Here is a 26502-nt window from a genome sequence, read left to right as displayed (position 1 = left end):
GCAAAAGTTAGGCCACCATCACCAGCTTTGTTGTTTTATCAAAGTTTTAATGTCCATCCATATTTATTTTTCACTCTTTTTTAAGATACAAACAGAAAATACAGGAAATATGTAAACAAAGTAAAAAAAAAAACAATTTTCAGAACTAAATGTCTTCTTCAGGCATCAGTCAGTATTTAGTGTGACCTTTCTGGCACGAAACAGAGGAGACTGAAGTCCTGAAGTCATTCGATTAGAAAGGAATTATGGAGGAATTATGATAATGTCAGTCTTTACTACATCACCAATCCCAGAAAGTAAACTGTTGCCTACAATCCGTGTGTTTGTTGTAGTCCAAGAAAAAAGATTTACGTTGGAAATGATAAATCGCATCATTGTTTACTTTGGGGTTTGTACCTTTTGCATATCGTTAACATGTACTAATACACACTTACAAACCAAAGGAAATGTAAAATCGTGAATCGGACACTAGGTGCTCTTTAAAATGATAAAATTATGTTGATTTTTTGCTGTTTCTGAGTGATTTCTTTCTTGCTGTTTTGACCAAAAAAGTAAATTACGTTGTTAGAGGACGTCATCAGGAGAAAGGGAGCTTGACAGAACTGCAGGAGATAGGTTTGTGTAGATGTGTTTATATGGGAAGGTGACCTGCCAATGCTGAGTGTTCCTGTCAAACAAATGTGATGGAGTCATGTGATATAAATCTGCCCACTTTTTCTTACTGCAATGCAATCTATTGCTCCATCTCTCTGACTCTACTGTACATCCCCTTTATCCACTTTTAAAAGTATAGAGGAGGTACATGTGTCATTACTGTGTACACACACACACACACACACACACACACACACACACACACACACACACACACACACACACACACTAACAGTTATTATTCCAGGAACTTCAGCATTACATTTATTTACATACATAAATGAAGAAAACGCAAATAATGTAGACATCAGCATATTACTTCGCTACTGTTAGATGCGCGTGCGTGCGTGTGTGTGTTTGTGTGTGTGTGTGAAAGATTTTGCATGTTAAGGAATTTCTAAGCAGGTGTTAGAGATACTAACAGCTGATTAAAACTTAGCTTAGGGAAAATGTGCTAAGCCATGCAAATTTCACACACAAATCAACCGTCTTCTCTAGTAGCTGTGTGAGGATGTTTGTTTCTGTTTAACAATGTCAAATTGACTGATGTAGCCAATTAAATGGTAATGTCAATGTTAATCTGAGTACAAACTCAAGCATGTCACAAAAATTTAACATTTAAACCATATTTTTCATGACACACAGAAATTTGTTTTTACCTCTGGTAATATTTGCATACAAGTATCAATTAACCATGTGTTTACTTTCTTACATTTTTTGCACCAAGACACAGCAGTAAAGTTAGACCTCTGTACCATGTGTATGGCCAGTCTCCATCCCTCATAGGGTATAGTTTTATAGGGTATAGCGAGAGTATATGTGTCTCACCTGGGCTTAGCAAGCAGACAGACTGGCTTCACTGCCTTGATAAAAATGTCACAAAGATCACATGAATCACATTGAGACTGGATACAAAAGATGGAGAGTCTTTAAATTTCATTGGTTCTCGAGCAAAAACAAGCATATGACAACTAGTCAGAGCGGAGACACAAGAACCAGAGAGATACTGGGGTTAAATGAACCTCATTCACACAGCACTTTGGTTCCAGAAAATACCCGGAAAATTTTCAGAGAGGCTTCTGTGTGAACACAAACCTGTCCTGTAAATGTTCTCCCGTAAACAGGACATAGTAACATTGCCGTAACATTCACGGAAAGCATTCTGTGTGAACAAGAGGCAGAATCAATGCCGTAAGGCAGTGGTTCTCAAACTGGGGGCCGGGGCCCCCAGGGGGGCCGCGAGATGGTGCCGGGGGGCCCAGTTTTATGACATTTTATAAAAAACATTCATTTATCATGAATTCTGTATAATTAAACCTAAAAAAATAATGCTACTAACCAACAGCACTACTTTGTATAACTTAATATGTTTTGTTTAATTTAAATGTTACATTTTAGATGTGTTTTTTTGTCATAAATTTCTTTGGGGGGCCGCGAAGGAATGCGCTGTACACAAGGGGGGCCGCACACGGAAAAAGTTTGAGAACCACTGCCGTAAGGGGCGTGCCGTAGTGAAGACATGCGTGTCATTGCAGCAAAAAGTTATGATTCAGCTCTTTGGCACAGGGATTTAAATGCAGATCAAATGTCAGCAAACTGGACTGAAGCAGAGATCATTCACCAGCATGACAGACACGCTCCATATGATCTTGTCATAAACAAAAATGCATACGCATGGTTTTTAGACAGAGAAATCATGGATAATAAGCAAATTGCAGACGCTGTGGAAAAAACAACCAAGTGCAGGGCCCGGTTGCATAAAGCACCTTAAGTTTTTCCCTTAAGTATGACACTTAAGGGGTAAATTCCCCTTAACTTCTGTAAGATAATAATTAAAGAGTTTTGCATATAATCCCTTAAACGGTTCTCTTAGGTGAGGGTAATCGGTAAGTGTTTCATGACAGCGACCCCGGTTTGTTGTTATAAAATACTATTGTTGCCATGGAGACGCAACAGAAAAAACATAAGGGTTTTTCTGCAACACCCTTAAGTTTAAAGGAAACAACTTAAGGGAAAATTACACTTAAGGTGCTTTATGCAACTGGGCCAAGAACTTTAAATACGTTTTGTGTCTTTAAGGGATCTTTACGGTATGTGTGTTAATGCACACAGAGATTTCAATAAATCATTGGCAGTGTGAATGAACCAAAAATCAAAGATCCCGGACAAATCCTGGACACATTTAACATGTATTTTCAGTAATCTCTGTGTTAAAAAGGCTAAAGGGATGACATATTTTTGTAGGCAAAACCCGGAAACGAGTTAGCATTTTAGCACTTCCGGTTCTATTGTCCATAAATCAATTAGTTTTTTTAATTGGGGCTTTGGTTAAGCGCATTAAATAAGATTTTGAGTGAACACAAGCACAAGATATTTTCACATTTTATTTGATGACATAAAACACATCAGTACAGTAATACCCTCACTCGTGATTTTTTTAAGCTTTAAAGTGTCTTTAAAAGGGCAGTTGATAAGTTGCATGGGTCTATAGACTGTCTGGGACTTTAAACGTCATCCCACATGAAGATCTCAAAAACAATACAACATGGGCAAAATTCCCAACAAAGATTCATTCTCTGAGTATTTTCTTATCATGAAACATGTTTTTAAATGTGTTTAATAAAGTTAGAAAGAGCTGTCGCAAGCTTTGTGGTGATGATGTTGATGTCCGGAAGCCGTGATTTATTTCGCTTGTAGCCTAAGGTTAGCCTTTTATTTCTAGTAAATGCATTTCCAACATAAAATTCATAAAAGTTCTGTTCCTCTGTGAAGATAATGTTGTTGCACAAAACGTGTAAGTGTCATCAACTTTTGTTAAACACAGAGCTCATTTTTTGTGATAATCCAAAAGTCTATAGGAAAATGAATAGGCTTTTTTGGAGAGGAAACCAGTGTCACGCTAACCTATGCTTACTGTATAGGGCAAAACATTTATTTTCAAAATTTTTTTATTGTTTATTTTTTTTGTGTACATTTTTTGCCTTTATTGATAGATAGTAGTTTTATGAGAAACGACAGGAAAGTAGAGGGTGGAGAGAGGTGTATGGGATCGGTAAAGGACCTCGAGCTGGGATTCGAACTCGGGTCGCCGAAAGTGCGTTTGCACCATATGTCGGAGCGCGGCCCACTACACCATCGGCTCCGACCAAAAATTATTTTTAAATATATTTCAAAAAATACAAAAAAAAAAAAAAAAACGCAGAAAACATATTTGCTGAAATATATTTTGAAAATGTGTGCAAACATTCATTTTTACCAATATATTTTTTGGGCATTTTTGTATTTTGAAATATTTAAAAAAATCTATATATTTTAAAGCATTCATGAATATTCATTCATAATATTTATCGTAAACATAACAGGTTTAAAAAGATTAAAATTGTATATATTTTCAGCAACAAAAATATAATTATAATTTTATATTTCATTATACATACTTATACATATTAAATTTATACTTTATACATTTTATACAACCTTTAATATTTTGGCCAGGAAACTGTATGGGTTTTAAAAGTTGAAATGTATTTGTTTTTCCTAAAAAACATTTTGAAATATGTGTTAAATTTTTAAATGTAAAAATATATTTTATTAATCTTTACTTCATACAAAATGTATTTTCTTTTTGGCCAAAGAAATACATTTTTTTTTTGCTGTATGGGATGGCACTCTGACCTTGACGTGTTATTGACAGCTTTTGTGAGACTTACTAAGGTGTCTGACTGGAGCAGATTGGGTTACAACGAGTGCAGAATAAGACAGAGATGAGTAAACACTATGGATTTAGTGTACAGTAGATGGGTTTGGATGTGATATTTAGGTCTTCTCATATTTCCAGTGTGACAAAACATACAGTAGATTTAGCATTAGTTATTGGTAGGTGTGATTCAGATGCGGGCCTGCTGACTCTCACGGTTTTAAAAGCCATTTCAGGTAAGCGATTGTGCTGAACTCAGGATTCAGATTTCTAAAGTGATATCACTTTGTTCGTCTCATTGTTCATCACAGTCTTTTACATACCCACATCTGACCTTGAGTACATCTCTGTGTCACAGTGGAAAAACAAAACACTACGCTTTCAGATGAGTTAATACGCGTCACAAAATGATGGTTAATTAGAGAACTAGATGAGCTCTGTTATCCAGCATCCTCCAGTTATAACCTTCAGGTGAAGCTCTTGTATGGAAGACTCTGTGAATTTTAGTGAGAGTAAAACGCAGGGCTCGACTCAAGGCTAAAAAGCCGAATGTGTTTACTTACCCTTCATCAAGGCTACTAGATTTCAAGCCTTGCTTTCAGTGAGGCCATCTGTGAACCCTTCAAAACAACCAGAGAGATTCCTAACCCAGGACTTCCCAGCATGCCGGATACAGTTGACATGGGAAGTGCTCTGGAGCGCATTCTCATGTTGGTTTGGTTATGGATTAACCAGAGCGGTTCAAGAACATGTGTGCGATTCATGGATCCTTGAAGTATATCACATCCTTTATCTCTCACGGTCAGTTTGTGTTTGGTCAGCGCACATCAAACACAAACACATTCCCAGAAGATGTTAGACTGAATCACAGCACTGTCCTCCTGACAAGGTCAACTCCAGTATCGTCAAGTTTTGAGTTTGAATCACTTTTACTATTCTTAAAGGAAGAGTTCACACAAAAAGTGTTTTTTAACTCTTTCACCGCCAGCGTTTTTTAAAAGGTTGCCGGCCAGCGCCAGCATTTTTCATGATTTTCATAAAAGTTTAATGTTTAATCTTCTTAAAATATATAAACATATAATATATCAAATGAAAGAACAGACCCTCTGCTTTAAAAAAAAGTTTCATCTTCATTAGTTCTCTTTTTATCACCTCTCAAATATGGGTAGGTTTCTTCAAAAGCACCAAATTTTAGCAAAAAGCTGAGATAATTTCATTTTTGTGAATGACTTTTGATAGAGATCAGATTCAGAGCGATTTTCAAAACTTACACGGGCATACAGCCCTAGGGCGATACTTCCAGGTTTTATAAGTTGCGGAAGATGTGGATGGTGGTTAATACCTGGTGGATAATAACGGTACTGCAGAAAGCCAGAAATACAGCCGTAGGGCCCTATTTTAACGATCTAAGCGCATTGTCTAAAGCGCACAGCGCAACGTCTAAATGGGCGTGTCCGAATCCACTTTTGCTAATTTAACGACGGGAAAAATCGTTTTTGCGCCGAGCGCATGGTCGAAAAGGGTAGGTCCTATTGTAATGGGAGTATTTTGGGCGTAACGTGCAGTAAACCAATGAGAGTCACAGCTCTCATTCCCTTTAAAAGCAAGTTGCCCTGGCGCTATGTCTAATCCCTATTTAGATGACGGACTTTGTAAACTGAAAAACTAAACGGAGGTAGAAGATCCCCAGTTTAAGATTAATGTTAAATAATTGTGTTGTTTTTCACTTGTATTTAAATTGTTATTTTTTTATTAAAACCTTTAAAACCCGTTTTCTTTTAGTCATGGAAGTAAAAAGCAGGCTTGTAATTGCTTTAAATGTATGGCTATCCAATATCATCAAAAAATAATTTACAAGTATCTAAGATAAGGTTTGTACTCTAAAAATACTTTATTTGTAACAAACAGGAGATAAAGAAATTACAAACGGCTCTCCTCACGTTTCAGCACTTTGGACAGCGGTTTTTTAGCAAAGAGTTTTTTTAAGCATTACTTACAAATGTTTCTCATCTCGCCATATCCACAGGTACATCATATACAATAAATCCGTGAGGTAGCATTAAAAAAAAAACATTTAAAAACAGATGCATTTGTTTAAAGCAAAGCATTTATTTACTTATCAGGCTGCAGCAGCTCTTTGCGCCTTCTAACGTCTCATAATCAGTCCTCATTTATAAATATGTCCAAGAGACTCAATAATAATCTCTTAAATTCAATCCTTTAATCTTTCATACTTAAAAGCATTTTTGTGCTGCTGCGCATTTATGTACTTTGTGATAAGCAAACCCGCGTTGTCCTCCCGTTTATAGGCGCATATTACTAATGCGCTCTTTAAATAACATAAAACATATTGCGCCATTGACTTTAGACTTTAGACCAGGTTTTTGTTGGTCAATGCGTAGTCTATTTTAGTTGCCTCAAAATAGCAACGCGCCAACAATGCGCCTGAACACACCTCGTTTTTCAGACCAGAACGCCCATGGGCGCAAAGGGGGCGCAAATGCATTTGCTATTTAAACAACGCGGCGCTAAACGTGAAAATTAGGGTGGAAACTAGCGAAAGACACTTGCGTCGCACATTGCGCTGCATTGCGCCGTGTGTAAGATAGAGCCCTTAGTTTTCGCTTAATTGACGAGTTAACTCGTCAATGCTGGGGAAAGAGTTAAGAAAACTTCACATTGCTGTGGTCCATACAATGTCAGATCAGGACCAAATAAAAGTTCATATAGTATTTATACACTCACTTCAAATCATAGTCATACTACTAGTCAAACACGCATTTTATCTATGTGTAAAATCAGTTTACTTTAAAATAATATTTGGGTCATATAGTCCTCCTGTAGTCGATAATATTATCACTTTAAACTCATCTTTGAGCATTGTAATAGCACATGTGAATGTTTTTCCTGTGATAATAATTTCTTCATGCTTTAAAACAGCTTGAATATAACTTTACATCCTTGCCTCATTTAGTATATGCAGCAGATATATGAATATGCAAATTAGTCCCTGCCTCTATTAAATTGCACCAGTTCAGACCATAGATATATATTTCAATAGATGCTTCATGAAACGTGAGTTTGCAGCACTAATAGTTTTTAGCGCTATTTTTTAAAGCTTATGTTTTCTAAGTTTTGATTGTATTTACGGTGCGCAATATAACGTCTTTATGTTTCCTGTGTAAAAAATTTATTGGACAGCAGCTTCACGCACATTATCCGGAAAAGGTCACGCCAGAGTGAGGAAGCTGTCCTCGGCAAAGGCCAAACAAGGGGAGTTGACTCTGGGATGAAAATAACAGCGTCTCGAAGACATGGCGACAAAAACACTCTCGTAACGCAACTCTTTCTCTTCTCAGTGGAAGCGCAACAAGGTCACACACTGTTTTGGAGTAGTCCTGTAGGACCTATTCCTAAAGTTAGTAAAATATTCAGAATGTTGTTTAAAAAATGGGATCACGAAAAACGGCACCTTTAAGTAAAGCATTCACACAGCACGTGTCAGCATCACAGAAGTCGAGCTAAAGCAGCAGTGCTGCAATCGTTTTAGTCTATGCGACATCCATACATATTATCTATGGCTCAAACAACTCTTTCAACTGTGATTTGTCACGTTTGTGACGTAGGAAACAATGTTGTTGATTGAATAATGATGAATATAAAAACACCAGATAGACATATAAACAACAATAAAAACGTTTTTTTTCATCACAGGGGGACTTTAATATCGGACAGAGTGGGTTAATCTAACCCAGCTTGTGGTTGTTCATAAAAACACCCAGTTGTTTGCTCCCAATTTCTAGTTCATTTTTATATTATTATTGGCTCAATTTTATCTCATGTATCTGTTGTTGACTTGCACTGCTCACTGGATGGGTTCAATGCAGAACTCACATTGAGTACATTGGCCAGTATGTCATTTCACAATACTTATGTTTTAAAACTGCTTTCTTCACTGGCTTTAAAGCATTAGCAATGACTCAGTTAAATACGTCTATTACAAGTCATAGATTAGTTTTATAAGACATATTTTAATTAACTATACATTATGGTCCAACTCACATCATATTTCTTGTACAGTTAATGTCAGACACAGGCAGTATTTAGCAGTAAATGTGATTGTGAGCTTCTGTGTGTCAGTGGATGTCAGGAATGAGGCGATGAGATATTTTAAGTGTACTGAAGAATGTCTCCATCGCTGTCTGGTACTTCAGACAGATAAAGAAAGTGAATCTCGTCTTCTCTTTGGTTTTATCACATAGTCCGCATGTTTTCTGCTCTCTCGGTATCCAGGATCTGTGATGTTGTCCTTTTGTTGCTTCTCTTCATGGTCACTAAATATTTTGACAAAAATTTACATTCGTAATTACAGATCACGTTTGTAAAGTTTTATCATGAGTAAATCCAAATGAGAATCTTCAGTGGATGTGATAGAGCAGGGGTTTTCAAACTGGGGTCCGGAGACCCCCAGGGGGCCTCTGGGTGTTTCCATGGGGTCCCCAGAAAATTTCAGCGAAAAAAAATGGTTTAAATTTTTGCTTTCTAGTGTGTTTTCCCTTTATTACAGTCTTCTTCATCTTACTCACTGTGGTTTGCATATCCTTTTAAAGCTGCTGCAAATTAATTAAATTGAAAATATTTCTCTTCAGGTTTGTGCATCGAGCATTACTCTAGCAGAGTGTTTCCCAATCCTGGTCCTCGAGGCCCCCCTCCCAGAAAGTTTTAGATGTCTCCTTATTTAACACACCTGATTTTACTCATCAGCTTGTTAGGGACACATGTTTACCATTTTTGAAGTGGGCTGATTAGTTGAATCAGGTGTTTTAAATAAGGAGACTTCTTAAACTTTCTGTCAGGGGGGCCTCGAGGACCAGGATTGGGAAACACTAGCTAATTATATTTATTATGCATAAAAATATATAAATTGCTCACACACGTTTCATCATATATGGGGGTCCTAGGCATTATAAAGTTTGAGAACCCCTGGTCTAGAAGTTTTATTAGTAAGGAGAGCTTTATGTTTGGTAACGGCCTGCAGTTGACAAGTCAATTTATGGTGTATTACTGCCACCAGCTGGACAGGAGTTGTAATAGCAGTGATAGAAAGAAAAAAACATAAAGTGAATGTGATAAAATGAATTGAGAACAGCTAAGACTGCTTGTTCTGCCAAATGCATACATGTAAATGTGAAATGTTTTATAGGGGTGAGCGGGGCACAAACTAACGCGGGGTTAATTGTAACACGGCTACTTTACATATTTATGCAGAGCAATCTGTGCTTTGATCTTTTACTCTTACTGTCAGAAGATCTCCTGTGAATTTTAAAGTAAACAAGAATCAACATGATTCTGTCAGCCATCAAAAATACTTTACCAACCAGCTAACCAGTTCTTTTTGAAAGTTTGCTAGATTTGAGTGATTGGCTTATAAACGTATATGTCCAGAACAAAAGAATGAAGATAAACTGATGACATTATGAACTTGATACTGTATATTTATCATCCGTATGTCTCCTGCAGGTTCCCAGGCGTTTCTTGGAGGTTGCTCAGATAACATTACGGGAATTCTTCAATGCGATTATAGCTGGCAAAGACATTGATCCGTCATGGAAGAAAGCGATTTATAAAGTCATCTGCAAACTGGACTCTGAGATTCCAGAGGTCTTTAAATCTAAAAACTGTCTTCAGGAACTCATACAGGAATAACATGTTTTATCTTTCCTTTTAAAATACTGTGTATGTACAGTATATCCATCATTTGTGTTGCAGAATTTTATCTGTTGAATGAATATCATATAAAGTAACATTACACAGCTGATTACATTTACTTTATTGTTTTATTATATTATTCTTCCTTTTTGTGGTTGTTTTATTTTAACAGGTCATATCACTGTAGGTTGAGCCGAATAAAGGCTATTAACAGCTACTATTTTAAAGTTTTGTAGTGCTATAGCCTACCTACTCTTTTTGTATGTGTTTTATGATAAAGGAGAAATACATGAATGCTTATTACAGAATGTAAAACTTCTTATGCAAATTTGTACTACAAAAACTGTTATGTTTTTAAAGATTTTGTTCTTTTCCTTCTGTTCTAGTTTGTTAAGGGTTTAATTGACCGGCTTTGACTGACATTTCAATGCACAAGTCAAAGCTGTAACCCCGCCCCTTTGTCTGTAAATGAAACTGTAAATGTCTCTAGAGTCAGTACAGTACTCATTCAGGTGTATTTGGCAGCTGCAAATCTAATGAGATGTCTCTCTGTGTTGAAAACACATGGACAAAAAACCCCATCACAGAGGAAATATAAGTGTCTCTTATTGTCTCATTCCTGAAGAATTATTCCTGCTTATGGCTTTATATGTTTATGTTTGAGACTGACATGTCTATTTGGTTCCCTTCCTTGTGTAGTTTATCTTGTTTAACTTTATATTTAGCTCGTATTTATTTTATATATTTTGCAGTGCAGTATTTTTATTGCTCTTTTTGAATGGATACTGTATGAGGATTTATTACAAAATAAATTCACTCTGAGCCTTCATTTTGCCTTTACTTTCATAGTATTATTTTTCCCTACTATGGAATGGAGCTTCTGATGGGTTTGGTTACAACCATTCCTTAAAATATCTTCCTTTGTGTTTGTGTTCATCAGAACAAAGAAATATGTACCAGTTTGTAACAACATAAAGTGAGTAAATAATACATTTTGGGTTAACTATCCCTTTAAATGTCCTGTATTAATCTAAACCCTGTCCGGGAAACCGCCCATAAATGTATTTAATACATTTTACAAAAAGATTGATCCATGTAAAGAAGAAAATCTGAAGAGCGTTCCCAGAAAATCAATAAAGTGTGTTTGACGTCATGACGCGCTACAAGAACCGACAGGCAGATGACGTCAAAGTAACGCGAGAGCGATTCGAAATTAACTTCTACGCGTGATTCTCGCGGTACTTAGACGTCATCTGCCTCTCGGTTATTGCAGCTCCGCATGAAATTGAACAAGCATACTTCGGCATGGACCCGTTCAGATGACATCAAAGTACCCCGAGAGTAGATTGCTTTCAAAACGCTCTCGCGGTACTTTGATTTATGACTGTCACTCTGCCTGCGCAGCGCCTTATAAAGTTAATCTTCACGCACCCCATCGCTCTGTCTCTCTGTCTCTCGCTCTCTCTTTCTGTGGTCATCTGACAGTGCAGGTCTTTTCCAGTTTCTGTAAGGACTTTTGTTTTTTTTCTGTATTATGATGAAAACGGAGGGCATCGCAGGTATCGAGCAGTTCGACAGCCCGGGCAAGGGCAGAGGTCTGCGGGTGAGCAAAGCTTTCGGAGTCGGTGAACTGCTGTTCTCATGTCCGGCTTATTCATACGTGCTGTCCACCAGTGAGAGAGGATTAATCTGTGAGCAATGCTTCACAAGGTCTGATTTTAATACATTAACATAGATAGATATTGTGCTTATATTATATAGGTGATTGTCACTATTGTAAAAAGTTTATGATCACCCATATGAAAAGTTTCATTATGATATCATGGTAGAGAGTCAGATGGTAACCATATTTTATTGTCACTTTCTACTATGTTTTATAGTGTTATTATGTTAAGATTCAGTTCTGTCCTCTCATCTTGCATTAATAAAATGTATTTTATTAATTGAATGAAATAACAAATCTGAAGTTAACTGACGACATTGGTATTTTTTGGATGCATCCCTTGTTTCTAAAATGTTCAGAGGGTCATGTCTAAAAATACTGCCAAATGGCTGAAAGCAGATGGTCAAACACAACAACACTTTAACTGTGTGCTTGTAAGTGATAGTGGAGTTATGCAGACAGCTGCTTTACATGAATCAAATGCTTCTCTACTGGAGTCGGTTTGATTCGCTTTAGTTCTGAATAAACTTTGAGAATGATCACCTTACAGACAGAGTCAATTGTACAGTGTGTAATAAATGTTAGTGTTAGTATTCAGTGTTTTCACATTTTGTGTGCAGGAAAAAAGGTCTTGCAAAATGTGGGAAGTGCAAGAAGGCATTCTACTGCAATGTGAAGTGTCAGGTAATCTCTCTCTCTCTCTTTTACCCACTGTCGTTTGTTCAGAGTAGTTTCTGCTAACAATGCATTGCATAAGCAATTCTAGAGAGTAACTGGTGAGGTAAACCAATGAGCATCACTTCAGTCTTATCACTATTAAGACATAGGAAATTATTCCACGTGCCTGTTGAATGCTTTAGTCTGATTGGTTGAGAAATGTTCCATGGGCATGCATTATTTTTTGATAAACGCACACCTGACCTGTCAAATGTCTTGAAATAACCACCAGAGCAATATCTGTGGTAATCGTGGTATAAGTGGAATAATTGGTCCCTTGAATTATTTGAAAATGATGCATACCCTCTGTGTTATGGCTTTTCCACCTTGGGTGTGCATTATTTTCGAATAATTCAACGGCCCGTCATCAATTATTAAATACTTGCCTGTCATCAGTTATTTCTAAAATGTAGTATTACATTCATGTATACACATGTGCATAACTTTTGTGTGTATTTAATAGAAAAAGAACTGGGCCATGCACAAGCTGGAGTGTAATGCCATGTGTGTGTTTGGTGAGAAGTGGAGTCCCTCAGAGACCGTGAGACTGGTGGCCAGAATCATCGCTAGACTGGTCAGATACTTTTACTCTGTTGATTCATAAAGAATCAAAGTTTAAAGATTGATTGACATGTTTTGACTGATACAGAGAGGCCAGACAGAGAGAAGCCCATCAGAAAAAATGCTCTTACTCAGGGATATGGAAGACCGTAAGTATCAGAAAACATCTAATCTACATGTTAAATATGACTTGCGCTGTATCGCCGAATGAATGAAAGATCTATGCTCCCTGAATGAAAAATCAATTTGTGTCTCTTAGTGATCCTGTAAAGCTGTTATGTAACAAAAACATTTATGACCGTACGGATTTTGAAGTCAAAAGCTTTTGCGTTTAAAGCATCTTCTGTAGGTGGAGTTTTATCTTGATTTTTGCATTTGGTCACGAGATGCTTAAAGAAATTGAGGGGAAATTCATTTGTAAGTCACTTTGGATAAAATCGTCTGCTAAATGCCTAAATACATGAGCAGCATATAACGACTCGCGCGGCTGTAGACGGTAATGATGTCTCTTGGTTCGTATATGTCAAAATTAATTTATACTGACTTACGTAAGTCGCAGGACCAGCCAAACTATGAAAAAAGTGTGACTTTTAGTCCGGAAAATATGGTATGTTTTATTTCTTCATGTTTTGTATTCATATGTCTCTTTAAAACCCTCATAATATATTTTGCTAGTTTCTTTTTCATTTGTAATAATTCATGAAAAGTTCAAGATTACAAAAGTGATTGACCTCGTATAATTTGTGCGATTTTGCAAGGTAATTGAAGTATTTTGCAAAGAGACCAATCAGCCAATCATGTGGTCGCAAGTCATGTAGAGATAATGGTCAAGAGGATCTGCTGTTCAAACCAAGCATCACAATGAAGAAGATGGGAATGTAAGTGATTTGAAACATTGGTTGATGGTCGCAAACAATCAGGGTTTATTTAAAGGAAAACACCACTGTTTTTCAATATTTCACTATGGCTGAGTCCGAAACCGCATACTGTACAGTAGGTACTGAATGAGATGAAGTACCTACTTACTTGCCGTTAAAACAGTAGGTACTGTATAGTATGAATCCTGGTAGTATGAATGAGATTCGGAAGTACTACATCCGCCATGTTGCTACATCACGTGACATACGTCATCATCACGTCATGTCATTCCAGCGCGAAAACAGCCGCATGCCTTTTCTTCTTCGTTGGATAACTCCTCTCCCAGGCATCATGGGATAGTGAAGTGTCCATCGTATGCACACTGCAAAATCTAACCGGAAGTAGTAGGTCATCCGGGTACTTTTGGCATACTGTTTTTCGAATACTATGTATTCGGACATACTACTCGCCTTGCCTACTGCTTTTCGCGTACTATATAGTAGAGAAGTAGGCGGTTTCGGACGCAGCATATGTTCTTACATCAACTTATCTTTTTTCAATGCGTACACTTAATCTTTGTGCAGCGCTTCGTGACTGTGTTGGCGTTTGGCCTGGCCCCATTCGTTCCTTGGGATCCAAACAGGGATGAATTTAGAAGCCACCAAACACTTCCATGTTTTCCCTATTTAAAGACTGTTACATGAGCAGTTACACAAGTACGTATGGTGGCACAAATTAAAACTATGTTGTATGGCGAAAGAGCACTTGATTTGCGGAACGTCGACCTGGGGTGCTGTAATATTGACGTAAGTTTGAGCGAGAGGTGGAGTAGTCAGGAGTGATGATGTTGCTGCGCCCAGGGTTGAGGTGCTGCAAACTAAATGCTCTTCCGCCATACAATATAGTTCTCATTTTTTATCCGCCACGTTTTGTTTTTTGCCACTATACTTACTCGTGTAACTACTCATGTAACAGTCTTCAAATAGTGAAAACATGGAAGTGTTTGGTGGCTTCTAAATTCATCCCTGTTTGGATCCTAAAGACTGAATGGGGCTATGCTAAATGCTAACATATTCACAAAGCACCATACAAAGATTAAGTGCACGCATTGAAAAAAGATAAATATGCATTACTTCAGCTAAGTTAAGGTAGGAACTTAGTAAAATATTAAAAAATGGTTTTCCTTTAAGTGTTACAGAAACTGCTGACCTACTTCAGGCATATTTAAGAATACTAAGTGATGGCAGAGAACTCGAATTATTGAATCTTATAACTAAATTATGCCGAAGATCAACGCTGAACATGTCGAACTTTGAAACAGCTGACAGGAGTGACACTCGTGTGGTCTTCTGTTGCAACAGAAAAGTGAGGCTACAGTAGACACAAGCTCACCAAAATTGAACATGGAGACCATAAAGAAACCATTGCCTGCTTCAGTTACTGCTCAGAATAACAACTCGAATGCATTGAGAATGAGAAATTGGGGAAAATATCTTTGTGCAGTCTGTCAAACCTGTCGAAATCTGAGCTACAATGTGTAATTCATCTTTTTGGATGAATTAGTAATGCATTCTTATGGCATAAGTTCGATTATTTCATCAGAATAAAAGTATAGTAGTATAGACATAATGTCATATCATCTTATTCTCAGATGTGGAGGAGTTGGATAATGAAAAAAGAGAGTTGACTGAAGCAGATATAGCAGGTCTTCATCAGTTTTACTCCAAATATCTGGACTTCCCTGACCATCAGGCTCTGCTCAGACTTATCTCACAGGTAAACACACTTTCAGAATATCAGTTGCTCATATAATTAAAGTCAAATATGGCATAAGAGAGCGAATAAGCATGATAATAACACTAACAGCAGATGTTTTTCTTTCTGTTTTTAGGTTCACTGTAATGGTTTTACTCTGGAGGATGAGGAACTCTCACACATAGGTTTAGCTGTATTTCCAGAGTAAGTACACACATACAGTACAGTACACACTATTTCACTGATCTTCTCTTTAAGTTTTTGGCTGATAAGTTGGCAGTGAGGTTCATTGGGTTGGACTTTATCATCAAGGTCTGCATCTTGGCAGAGGTGCAGCTTTGGCTGCGAGATCGAAGAGAATGGCATTAGTATCGTTGCAAATTTGATTGTCCTCACAAATAGGTTGTGATCTAATAAAATTGTATATACTTTATCAGGGCCGCGTATTGGCTAAAAGGATTTTATAAAATAGATTATATTCCACAACAAATATACATTCAATTCAATTTTATTTATAGTGCTTTTTACAATTGTTTAATTGTTTCAAAGCAGGTTTACATTAATAAAAGCAGAAGAAAAACAGAAAAATCAATGGACAACATAAGCAGCTAAATACAATGGCTAAGATTAAACCGTACTAGTGTAATATGGAGCTAGAAGAGTCTCAATAAAGATAAATGCACACACTACATTCACATATGCACACACATGATTCATAAATACACACGCAGGACACACAAACGCACACAAAATTCACAAATGCACACACAAAATCCAAGAAGCACAGAAGATTCACAAATGCACACAAAATTCAGAAATGCACACAAAATTAACAAATACACAACCAATTCAGAAATGCAAACAACATTTACAAATGCACTCAAGACCCACAAATGCACAGGACAAGATTCAGAAATGTATTTCTGAGGCACACACAAATATATCTTGATTTTTACAAACTGTTTTTGGTCTGTGAACTTTACTGCATTTGTGTGTGAATTTTGAGACTCCCCTGACTTGGCTCGACACACAAATGCCTTTTTTAAACAGGGAATGATCTGCAACCAATCAGATATCTCCCTTGTTTTAGCCAATCACAAGAACGCACCCCACGTGGGGGATTGTTTACTTATAAGCCAATCACATTACCTTTAAGCTGGTTTGCCAACCGCCAATAAAACCGAAGAAGAAGAAGTTTACACAGCGTGATATGCACGTGGTGCGGGCGCGAGCTAACGTTAGCGCGGTGAAGTTCTGTCTGTCAGTTGGTTGGTTGAGACCTCAACATTGCTTCTGGCAACCACAGGGGAGCGGTATGTAGAACTTAGTCTCAGCCTCAGACGCCACGCCCACAAACTGTTGGCTGAACGTCTGATGTTTTTCGTACACTTTTCTGGAAACCCTGTGAGAATGTCTAAAGTCGTCTTTTGATTGGTTGAAATAAACCGGATTTCCAGGAGACGCGAGTGTCGCGATTAGTTTCGGTCCCTGGAAAACAAAGCTCTGGCGTTCCATTGATGCAGAGAATCAGTCATGTCCACGTGGATAATAATGACCAGTTATCATGATCAGCTAAACATTGGACTCTCAAAAATATGCAAAGTTCGCAGCATAGACTCTCTAAAAGACGTCCAAGAGTTTTGCTTGAGGCAGTTAGTGGAGTCAAAAAGTTTGGTTCTCCTGAATTGCTTGTATGTGCTAAAAAGTGGAGAGATATGCTTCAAACAGACATTTAACGGGAGCGTCTCATTGGTGTGGCTGTTGATGAAGTGCACAACGTTGTTCTTTGGTGAGTAATGTTGTTTATTTAGATGCTATTCGATTGCGGCTGGTTATTTCAATAACTGACTTGTTGCCAGCCGGCTCGTTATTGTGAGGAGTCCGAAACGTGACGCTAGACGAAACAAACTGTGATTGGTTGTTTGACATGTCGGTCAAACAGCTTGTGGGTGGGCTTTGTCCAGAAAAAGCAGCGAAAAACACCAGACCTTCAGTATGAAGGTCTGGCTACGCGAGACTATGTAGAACTTAAAGTGTTTAGCTAGTTATCTCCTTGTTATAATCGCCAAAAGCCTCAATTACAACTATCCATTTGTGCTTATTTTTGTGCGTTTCGGACGTATGTTTGGACACCAAATACAGATAATCGTGATTACAATATCAATGTGAATAATCTGCAATTATGATTTTTGTCATAATCAAGCAGCCTTATTTTTATGTGAATTTCTGCTTTAGCAACATACTTCACCTAAACATTCATGCCATTTAAGCTAACATGCCAATTAAACTAACATGACAATTAAGTACCCCCCCAAACCCCAAAAAGACTGCCTCCAGCCCTGACTGCTGTACTCTCTCTCCCTCGTTTGGGGCCGAGGACAGCTCCTGGGCCAATAACTGCACAAAAGCCCGAGCTGCTACCTCGGCTTGGGGTGACAGACCCTGTCAAACAGCCACTTAATTCACAAGAATTTCAACATTATGGAAAGATACTAGCCTGACCCTATTATAGCATGTAGTCGCGCTAGCCTAGCTCGCTAGCTTATGTTGATAGTTGCACAATTAAACCGGTTAACATTAACAATTAAACAACATCTCATAACAAGGAGATAACTAGCTAAACACTTTATGTTCTACTTACCGCTCCCCTGTCGTTGCCAGAAGCAATGTTGAGGTCTCAACCAACCAACTGACAGACAGAACTTCACCGCGCTAACGTTAGCTCGCGCCCGCACCACGTGCATATCACGCTGTGTAAACTTCTTCTTCTTCGGTTTTATTGGCGGTTGGCAAACCAGCTTAAAGGTAATGTGATTGGCTTATAAGTAAACAATCCCCTATGTGGTTGCGTTCTTGTGATTGGCTAAATCAAGGGAGATATCTGATTGGTTGCAGATCATTCCCTGTTTAAAAAAAGGCATTTGTGTGTCGAGCCAAGTCAGGGAAGTCTCAAAATTCACACACAAATGCAGTAAAGTTCACAGACCAAAAACAGTTTGTAAATTAAGATGTATTTGTGTGTGCATCAGAAATACATTTCTGGATCTTGTCCTGTGCATTTGTGGGTCTTGAGTGCATTTGTTGATGTTGTTTGCATTTCTGGGTTGGTTGTGTGTTTCTGAATTTTGGGTGCATTTCTGAGTTTTGTGTGCATTTGTGAATCTTCTGTGCTTCTTGAATTTTGTGTGTGCATTTGTGAATTTTGTGTGCATTTGTGTGTCCTGCGTGTGTGTTTGTGGGTCCTGTGTGTGCGTGTGTGGGTGTGGTGTGTGCATTTGTCTTTATTGAGACTCTTCTAGCTCCATAGTGTAAAGCCTGCTAAGTTAAGCCAATGTCAACTGACTCCCCATATTAATTTAGTTTCTTATAAATTTTAAAATGTTACTTTGTAAGATACTTTGTGAAATCATTGTTAATCTGGTAGTAATATGTGTATTTATCAAAGTGTTGCACTAGGTAAAGTCACTTATTCAGCTGTCCAATCACAATGGAGGAGAGGCGGGACAAACACTTAATCGACAATCGAACATCCTTCCTCTACTTCTGAACAAAAACATAAAAGTTAATAAAGTGTGTTTATTACTATATATAACACTGCTACCATAATATAAATACGCCTTGAGTAAAAAATATGGATGTAGTGTCTGTGACCTAGAGCTTTTTTGAAGCCAATAGATGGTATGCATTGACATCACTTTTCCACGTAAACACACAGGAACTCGCCCAGTCGTGTGGCAAACGTTTAACAAAATGGCTGGTTTTCATAGCGGCTGCTGCAAAAATGCCAGTAAAACTGACTATTATCAGCTTAAATTGAATTTAGTTGGACTTGATAGCAGAGGTAGATAATAATTAGTTACATTAGTTACATTTTCCAAGCATCTGTGCTTTATTAGGGTGTTTGTCTTGTGTTTCACTACATTCTAAAGCATAGAATCATACTGTGTATTCTTTAATATTGCATATTAAAATGTATTTAATGCCTAATTACATTAAAATTGTGTATTTTTACTTGAGTAAAAGTACTTCAGTGTACTTTAATATTAAATGTAAAACAAAAACTTGTATTTATGAAATGTAATAGAGTAAAAATTATGGTAATATGGTTTGGAATGTGTTTTCCAAAGAAAAACACGGATAAAGTACAAATACTTGAAAAATGCTTTTAAGTAGAAAGTAAAACCTCTGCTTGATAGTGACCCTAGCAACTAATCAACCCACCTGTAGTCTGTGGACGACGTTGGCATGAACGATCAATTTACTTCTCCTTTCTGTGTCTTTTGGCAGTCTGTAAAACAATAGTTCAGAATTCTTGTTAATCTGTTAGTACAGTCTATCGCACAACAGCTATTTCCCATTTAGACGCGTTTTCACCATGTTTTAGCTGATTTCACAGTGTACTCAAAAGCTGCCGCTCTGTCTTTTGCCACTCAGTGGGCGTAACCGCAGTCCCTTTCACAGACGGTGACATCACGTGCATACCCTCTATAGTTGGCGGGGCCTGCTGTCGCCATCTTAGCATCGCATCACAGCACGTCTCTCGCAGATAACCGAAAATAGGTAAAAAGGAGGGACGTGGGTAAAGCTGAGGTGGCTGGTTGCTGAAGCCATAGATATGTATAAAGGCTAGATGTGTTACGGCTGAGTCTCTAACGTCATCACCTGGCGGCCATCTTACCTCGGGCAGCTCGCTCACTCGTGGCGTTGAGTTTTGGTGGTGCAGGTGCTTTTGGATGACCATGACTTGCTCACTTTTCTACCAATTTTCAAACGGTTTGGTTTTTTACAAACGCTATTAACGTGCCTACAATTCTGGATGCTTTAACATGTTTCATGAATTTTTTTTAGCATAAGTATGCAGTGTCATAGGTACATCTTTGATGTTTATAACAAACCGAACCGTTTGAAAATCTGTAGAAAATTAAGCAAGTCATGGTCATTAAAAAAAGTACATGTACCATTGGGACACAGTGCTACGAGAGAGTTATCACCCTGTGGTGGGATGGCTGCCAAATGCGGACGTTCCACTCAATTGGCCAGCAGCGCAGGCGAGACATCTAGCCTTTATTATACATATCTATGGCTGAAACCAAGCGAAAAATAAATATATAGACCAAAACACTTTTTGTACCAGGCTGTTACCACCCAAGTTGGTCATTTTGACATTGGGGTCTATGGGAATTGACTCCCTTTTAGGAGCCAGCGTCTAGCGGCCAGTCGATGAAGTCACTTCCATATTGGCATTATCAGAGAGATCAGAAGGTTGCCCCTCAGATTAAACAAATTATCTGCAAAATCTGATATTATAAGACAGTACTTCTGTGGGGGTTTGTGTAATGGCAACCAAAGACCCCAAGTGCTCATTTTGTAAACAACGCCTGGCATGTTCAGTCCTCCCTCAGTGGAGGTATTTTTTTAGCAACGCATAGGGAGGGAATACTTTAGCATTTAAAGGTAAATACTTATTTTCAGCCTTATGTTTTTTCTTACAACCCATGTTTCATTAAGGGTACCCTTAACCTTATATCTAAGGGATTTCTTAGCTTAAGGGCTTTCATGCAATAGGGCACTGATATTTAGTCCAAAAATGAATCAAAACAAAGTATGTTACTGCCTAGGAGAAAAAGTAGTACACTTCCATAGTGTACTTAAAGTGCTTTATTTTCGCACACTAATTTTGTACTTAATATGCTAAAAAATCATCTTTAGTGCTTCTTAAGATGTTCTTAAGATCATCTAAGTGTACTTCACTGTGCTATTTTGAGACACCATGAATATGAACTAGAATGCACTTTTAACATACTATCTCTGTATTAAAAAAATTATTTAGTTAACACTTGTAGTAAACTTGAACTCAACTTTCATACAAAGATGGGTTCAAGTTTACTACAAGTGGTGTCTAAATACATTTTTTAAATAAATTTTTAGCACATTTTAGTTCATATTTATGGTGTCTCAAAGTGGCGCAGTGAAGTGCACTTGGATGATCTTGAAAACGTCTTGAGAAGTGCTAGGGATGGATTTTTAGTATATTAAGTACAAAATTAGTGTGCAAAAATAAAGCACTTTAAGTACACTATGAAAGTGTACTACTTTTTCACCTGGGTGGCTCTCTTGAGGTTTTTAATAAGAGTTCTTCTGTCTCCGTTGCTCTCTCAGACATTGCCCTCGTGAACCACAGCTGCTGTCCTAATGTCATAGTCACATACAGAGGTATCAATGCAGAGGTACGAGCTGTACAAGAGATCAGTCCAGGACAGGAGGTCAGTATATTACTCTTTACAAAATCATACGTCTCTTTATACTTGCATAATCTGTAATCATAGTCTATTGATCGGACACATGATAGATCGAGTCAAGTTGCTATACTGAGAACATGTTACAACTGTTACTGTGTAACTATAAATCCAGATTGCATGTGAAATATTTCATGTTAATGTTTAACTTGTTTGTTTGTAGATATATATCAGCTATATAGACCTGCTGTACCCTACAGTGGACAGAATAGAGAGACTCAGAGATACCTACTACTTCAGCTGCGACTGCAAAGAGTGTTCAACTAAATCCATGGTACGTGCAAAATAAAATATAACATCTCAATGGCCCAATCAGAGCCGGACTAACAAAGAGTCTAAATATTTTCATCACAAACTTGTGTTTTGATAAATGTCTAGTACATTATTTACATACAAACTGCATGTTAAATAGTTTTTACCACGTGCATGTGACCATTAATATTTATTTGTTTGCAGATATTTACACTTTGCTCAGTTGGCATTCCTCATTATGGACATTTGTGACCCTGGACCACAAAACCACACATAAGGGTCAATATTTTGAAAAAAATTATATAATAAATAAGCTTTCCATTGATGTATGGTGCAAAAAAGTCACAATATTTAAAAAAGGATAATTCACCCAAAAATGAAAATTCTGTCATCATTTATTCACTCTCATGTTGTTATAAACCTGTATGAATTTCTGATAAACACGAAGAAAGATATTTTGAGGAATGTTTTTTACCAAACCGTCCATGAACCCCATTCACTTCCATAGTATTATTTTTCCTATTATGAAAGTAAATGGTGCTCATGAACGGTGACACATGACAGACGTTTCATTTTTGGGTCAACTATCTCTTTAAAGGGCACATATCATGAAAATATGACTTTTTTCATGTTTAAATGCTATAATTGGGTCCCCAGTGCTTCTATCAACCTAGAAAATGTGAAAAAGATCAACCCAGTAACTTAGTTTTGGAAAACCATTCTCTGCAAGCATGTGAAAAATAGGTAATTGAAATATGGCTCCCCTTGTGATGTCAGAAGGGGATAATACCCCTTAATCTGCACTATCCAACCACAGCACTGCCATTTAGTGGATTTCATCAGCTCATTTGCATGTAAAAGGACACACCCAAAAACTGCAGATTTTTGCTCACACCTACAAAGTGTCAATTTTAACATGTTATAATAAATGATCTATATGGTATTTGGAGCTAGAACTTCACACATGTACTCTGGGGACACCAAAGATTTATTTTACATTTAAAAAAAGTGTGAAATGTCCCATTAAAAAAGTCCAAATGAAGTCCATAGCAACACATATTAGTAATGATAAATACATTTTGTATATATTTACAAGTATGAAATATCTTCATGAAACATGATCTTTACTTAATATCCTAATCATTTTTGGCATAAAAAATCTATAATATTGACCCATTCATGTATTGTTGGCTATTGCTACAAATATATCTGGGTGACCTATTTCTGGTTTTGTGGTGCAGGGTCACATTTGACTTCAATACTTGTATATTGCGTGTCATATTTAATCCTCAGAGACTACGTAGTCGAGTATAATTTGACTTTTGTGTGTCTATGCAGGATATGATGAAGATGAAGGTGAGGAAATTGAGTGATGAGATAAGTCAGAAGGAGATCAGTGATATGGTGCGTTACGCTCGAAATGCCGTAGAAGAATTTCGCAGAGCCAAACGCGAGAAAAATATCCTTTTGTTTTCCTCTTGAAAAAACGAATTGTGTTCGTGTGAAAGATGATGGACATATGTATCTTAGATTATTTTAGTGATCCAAACGTGACGTCAATGAGTTTTCCACAGACAGGCACCATTGCATGATATTCTTGTAAAACGTTATGTGTGGTTAACTCATTCCCCGCCAGCCTTTTTTTTTTTGAAAAGTTGCGCGCCAGTATTTTTGTGATTTTCACAAAATGCCTTACAAGGAAATTTTCTTTTAAAAATATATAAACATGCAAATATATGAAATGAAAGAACAGACCCTCTTTGGGAAAAACAAACAAAATGGGAAAAAATGTTTCTTCCTATCTATATTTTTTTCTTATGAACTCCTAAATATTGGTATTCTTTTTTAAAAATACAAAAATTTAAGCAAAAAGCTAAAATAAGAGTTTAAAATTAGATAATTAAAAAAAAAAAATTTTATTCAGTTTTTTTATAAATTGGGTAAGAGCGGTATTACACATTAACATAAAAACTCATCAGGAACACGAAGTTAACTTATCAATGGCGGGGAAAGAGTTAATATGAATTGGTGAAATGTTTATTGAATCTTGACTCTGGCTCAAGTCCTTCGGAGCTGTTGGAGATGTGTGAACTCATCATCGATAAAATGAGTTCAGTTTTCGACGACTCTAACGTCTACATGCTCCATATGCTGTACCAGGCCATGGGCGTCTGTCTCTATATGGAGAGCTACGATGATGCGGTTAGATACGGCGAAAAAGTTTTCAAGTCTTACAACGTGAGAACACGCACATAAATAATGGTGTGTCTTTGTGTGTTCCATGAATTTTAACGTTTGTGTGTTTTCTCTTTAGCGTGCTTTACCCTCCGCACTCTCTCAATATAGCATCAATGTATCTTAAACTGGGCAGACTCTACATCGCTCTGGACAGAAAGTCCACCGGCATCAGTGCTTTTCAAAAGGTAAATACACAATGGTTACGAAGAATAAACTCCAACTTATTTTTACATTTCAAAGCCCTTTTGAGATATACGCACTTCTATAGCTTGTTTCGAGTCTGTTTATTTTGGTCACGACCCGACAGTAAAGATGGCCTGGGGTCAGGGTGTTATGTGAAATATTATGTGCGACTTTTTCCTGTACTGAGACCAGTCTCTTCTTACTTGCTCATCATAATGTGGTTTATAATAATAAATATGTAAAGAAAAGCGACAATTCATGACTGAAAAAAATTATTTGATAACTATATTATACATAATATTTTTAAAGTAGATATCACATATTTTTACAGTGACTTAGTTAAGTAGATTTACTTAATTTCCATATGTGTGACAATTACTTGAAAAATATTACTGAAAAAAAAATTAAGTCAATTATACTTCATTTTTTCAGTGTAGTTATGTATATCGTATTGCATTTTTTTAATTGATCCTACTTATATCTACACATTGCACCTTTAAAGTCCAAATATAATTAATTTTGCAAAAGCATTATCTGGTGGTATATACACTAATGTTTCAATTGTGTTGTTTGTATCTTAAAATAAATGTTTTATTGTGCCAACAGCGGCACATCCGGTGTGAGACTCGTATGTCTTTTGTAAACCCTTATGCAACAAAAATATATTTCTCAATATATTACATGACAATATATTTAATGTGTCTCCATATATTGTGAAACTTACATAGTAATATATATCATGATATATTATATAAAAATATATTTAATATATGTAAGTGATATATTGCAATATATTATACAATACTGCAATTATTGCCGTTTTCATATATTGATTAAATACATCTCATTATACTATTTAATATATCCCATAATATATTGGAAATATATGAAGTAATATATTGATGCATATATTCTAAATGTATGTAATATATTGAAGTATATATTGGCAATATAGTAATATGTTGATACATATATTTTAAATGTATGTAATATATTGATACATATATTCTAAATGTATGTAATAGATTGCAGTATATATTGGCAATATATGGAGTAATATGTTGATACATATATTCTATATGTATGTAATATATTGCAGTATATTAAATCATATAAAGACAAAATATTACATGGAAAAACACAGTGCCCTTTTTGGTCTTGGTTACAATATATTTTGTATCAATATATACATGTATGGTCTATTCATATACTGCAATATAATGGAAAATATACATATTAAATCCTATATATGGGAATATACTGCCTAATATATTACATGATATTTTCTATGCATATATTACAATATATTGGGAAATATAAATATTAAATCCGATATATGGGAATATATTGCCTAATATATTACATGATATTTTCCAATATACTGCAGTATATTTTTGTTGCATAAGGGAAATGGCCAGCTGCGAGTGATAACCGTGTTTGTGTTTCAGGCATTGGCCATTATGGAGGTCGTTCATGGGAAAGATCACCCGTATGTAACAGAGCTCAAACGAGAAATCAGTGGTGATGAATAATCTGGGAGGACATTGAATTTAACCTTATACATGTGAATGAATGAAGAGACTCTCTTCAGTGAGATTTATGAGAAACAAAATGTGTGTTAAAGCTGTATAAGTTTTAAATGTACTACATGTTAAATAAATGTATTTGTTATAAGATGAAGAAAATATAGCAAAATCTTTTTTTTATGTTAGCACTTATTGGATCCCTTAAAGACTTGATTGTCATTATTGATGCCTTATTTTACTCCAATTGGATATTCAGTATTCCTTAGGGAACTTGTAGCCCGTTCTGTAATGCATTGTGATGGTGCAAAAGATACAGAAATATAAATGAGATCCAAGTATAGTTCAAGTAACAACGGTTCTCAAAGTTGCATTACAAATAATAGCACTGAAGCA

The 26502-nt window shown here is 36.6% G+C and overlaps 2 protein-coding genes and 1 long non-coding RNA gene across 3 annotated transcripts in view; all 3 read left to right on the top strand.

Moving 5' to 3' along the window:
• Positions 1-10898, top strand: part of LOC141350507 (prospero homeobox protein 1-like) — a 35257-nt gene extending 24359 nt beyond the window's left edge. Inside the window, exon 5 of the mRNA XM_073855716.1 lies at positions 9872-10898. Coding sequence (XP_073711817.1) covers positions 9872-10057 — 186 coding nt within the window. The 3' untranslated portion in view covers positions 10058-10898. The remainder of the gene's footprint in view (positions 1-9871) is intronic.
• Positions 10899-11491: 593 nt separating this feature from the next.
• Positions 11492-26270, top strand: smyd2b (SET and MYND domain containing 2b). The gene is made up of 12 exons (XM_073855715.1): positions 11492-11770; positions 12344-12407; positions 12904-13014; positions 13090-13150; positions 15511-15635; positions 15751-15818; positions 21775-21877; positions 22074-22184; positions 23501-23621; positions 24225-24403; positions 24481-24585; positions 26032-26270. The coding sequence occupies exons 1-12, from the start codon at positions 11595-11597 to the stop codon at positions 26113-26115; spliced, it is 1308 nt and encodes a 435-aa protein (XP_073711816.1). The 5' UTR covers positions 11492-11594; the 3' UTR covers positions 26116-26270.
• On the top strand, positions 18925-20575 carry LOC141350320 (uncharacterized). The gene is made up of 2 exons (XR_012358404.1): positions 18925-20204; positions 20261-20575. It is a non-coding gene; the product is annotated as an uncharacterized lncRNA (long non-coding RNA).
• Positions 26271-26502: the final 232 nt, after the last annotated feature.

Source organism: Misgurnus anguillicaudatus, chromosome 18 (assembly GCF_027580225.2).
Source record: "Misgurnus anguillicaudatus chromosome 18, ASM2758022v2, whole genome shotgun sequence".
NCBI classification, from domain to species: domain Eukaryota; kingdom Metazoa; phylum Chordata; class Actinopteri; order Cypriniformes; family Cobitidae; genus Misgurnus; species Misgurnus anguillicaudatus.
Note: the sequence above shows the minus strand (reverse complement) of the source record. Positions and strands in the feature narration are given on the sequence as shown.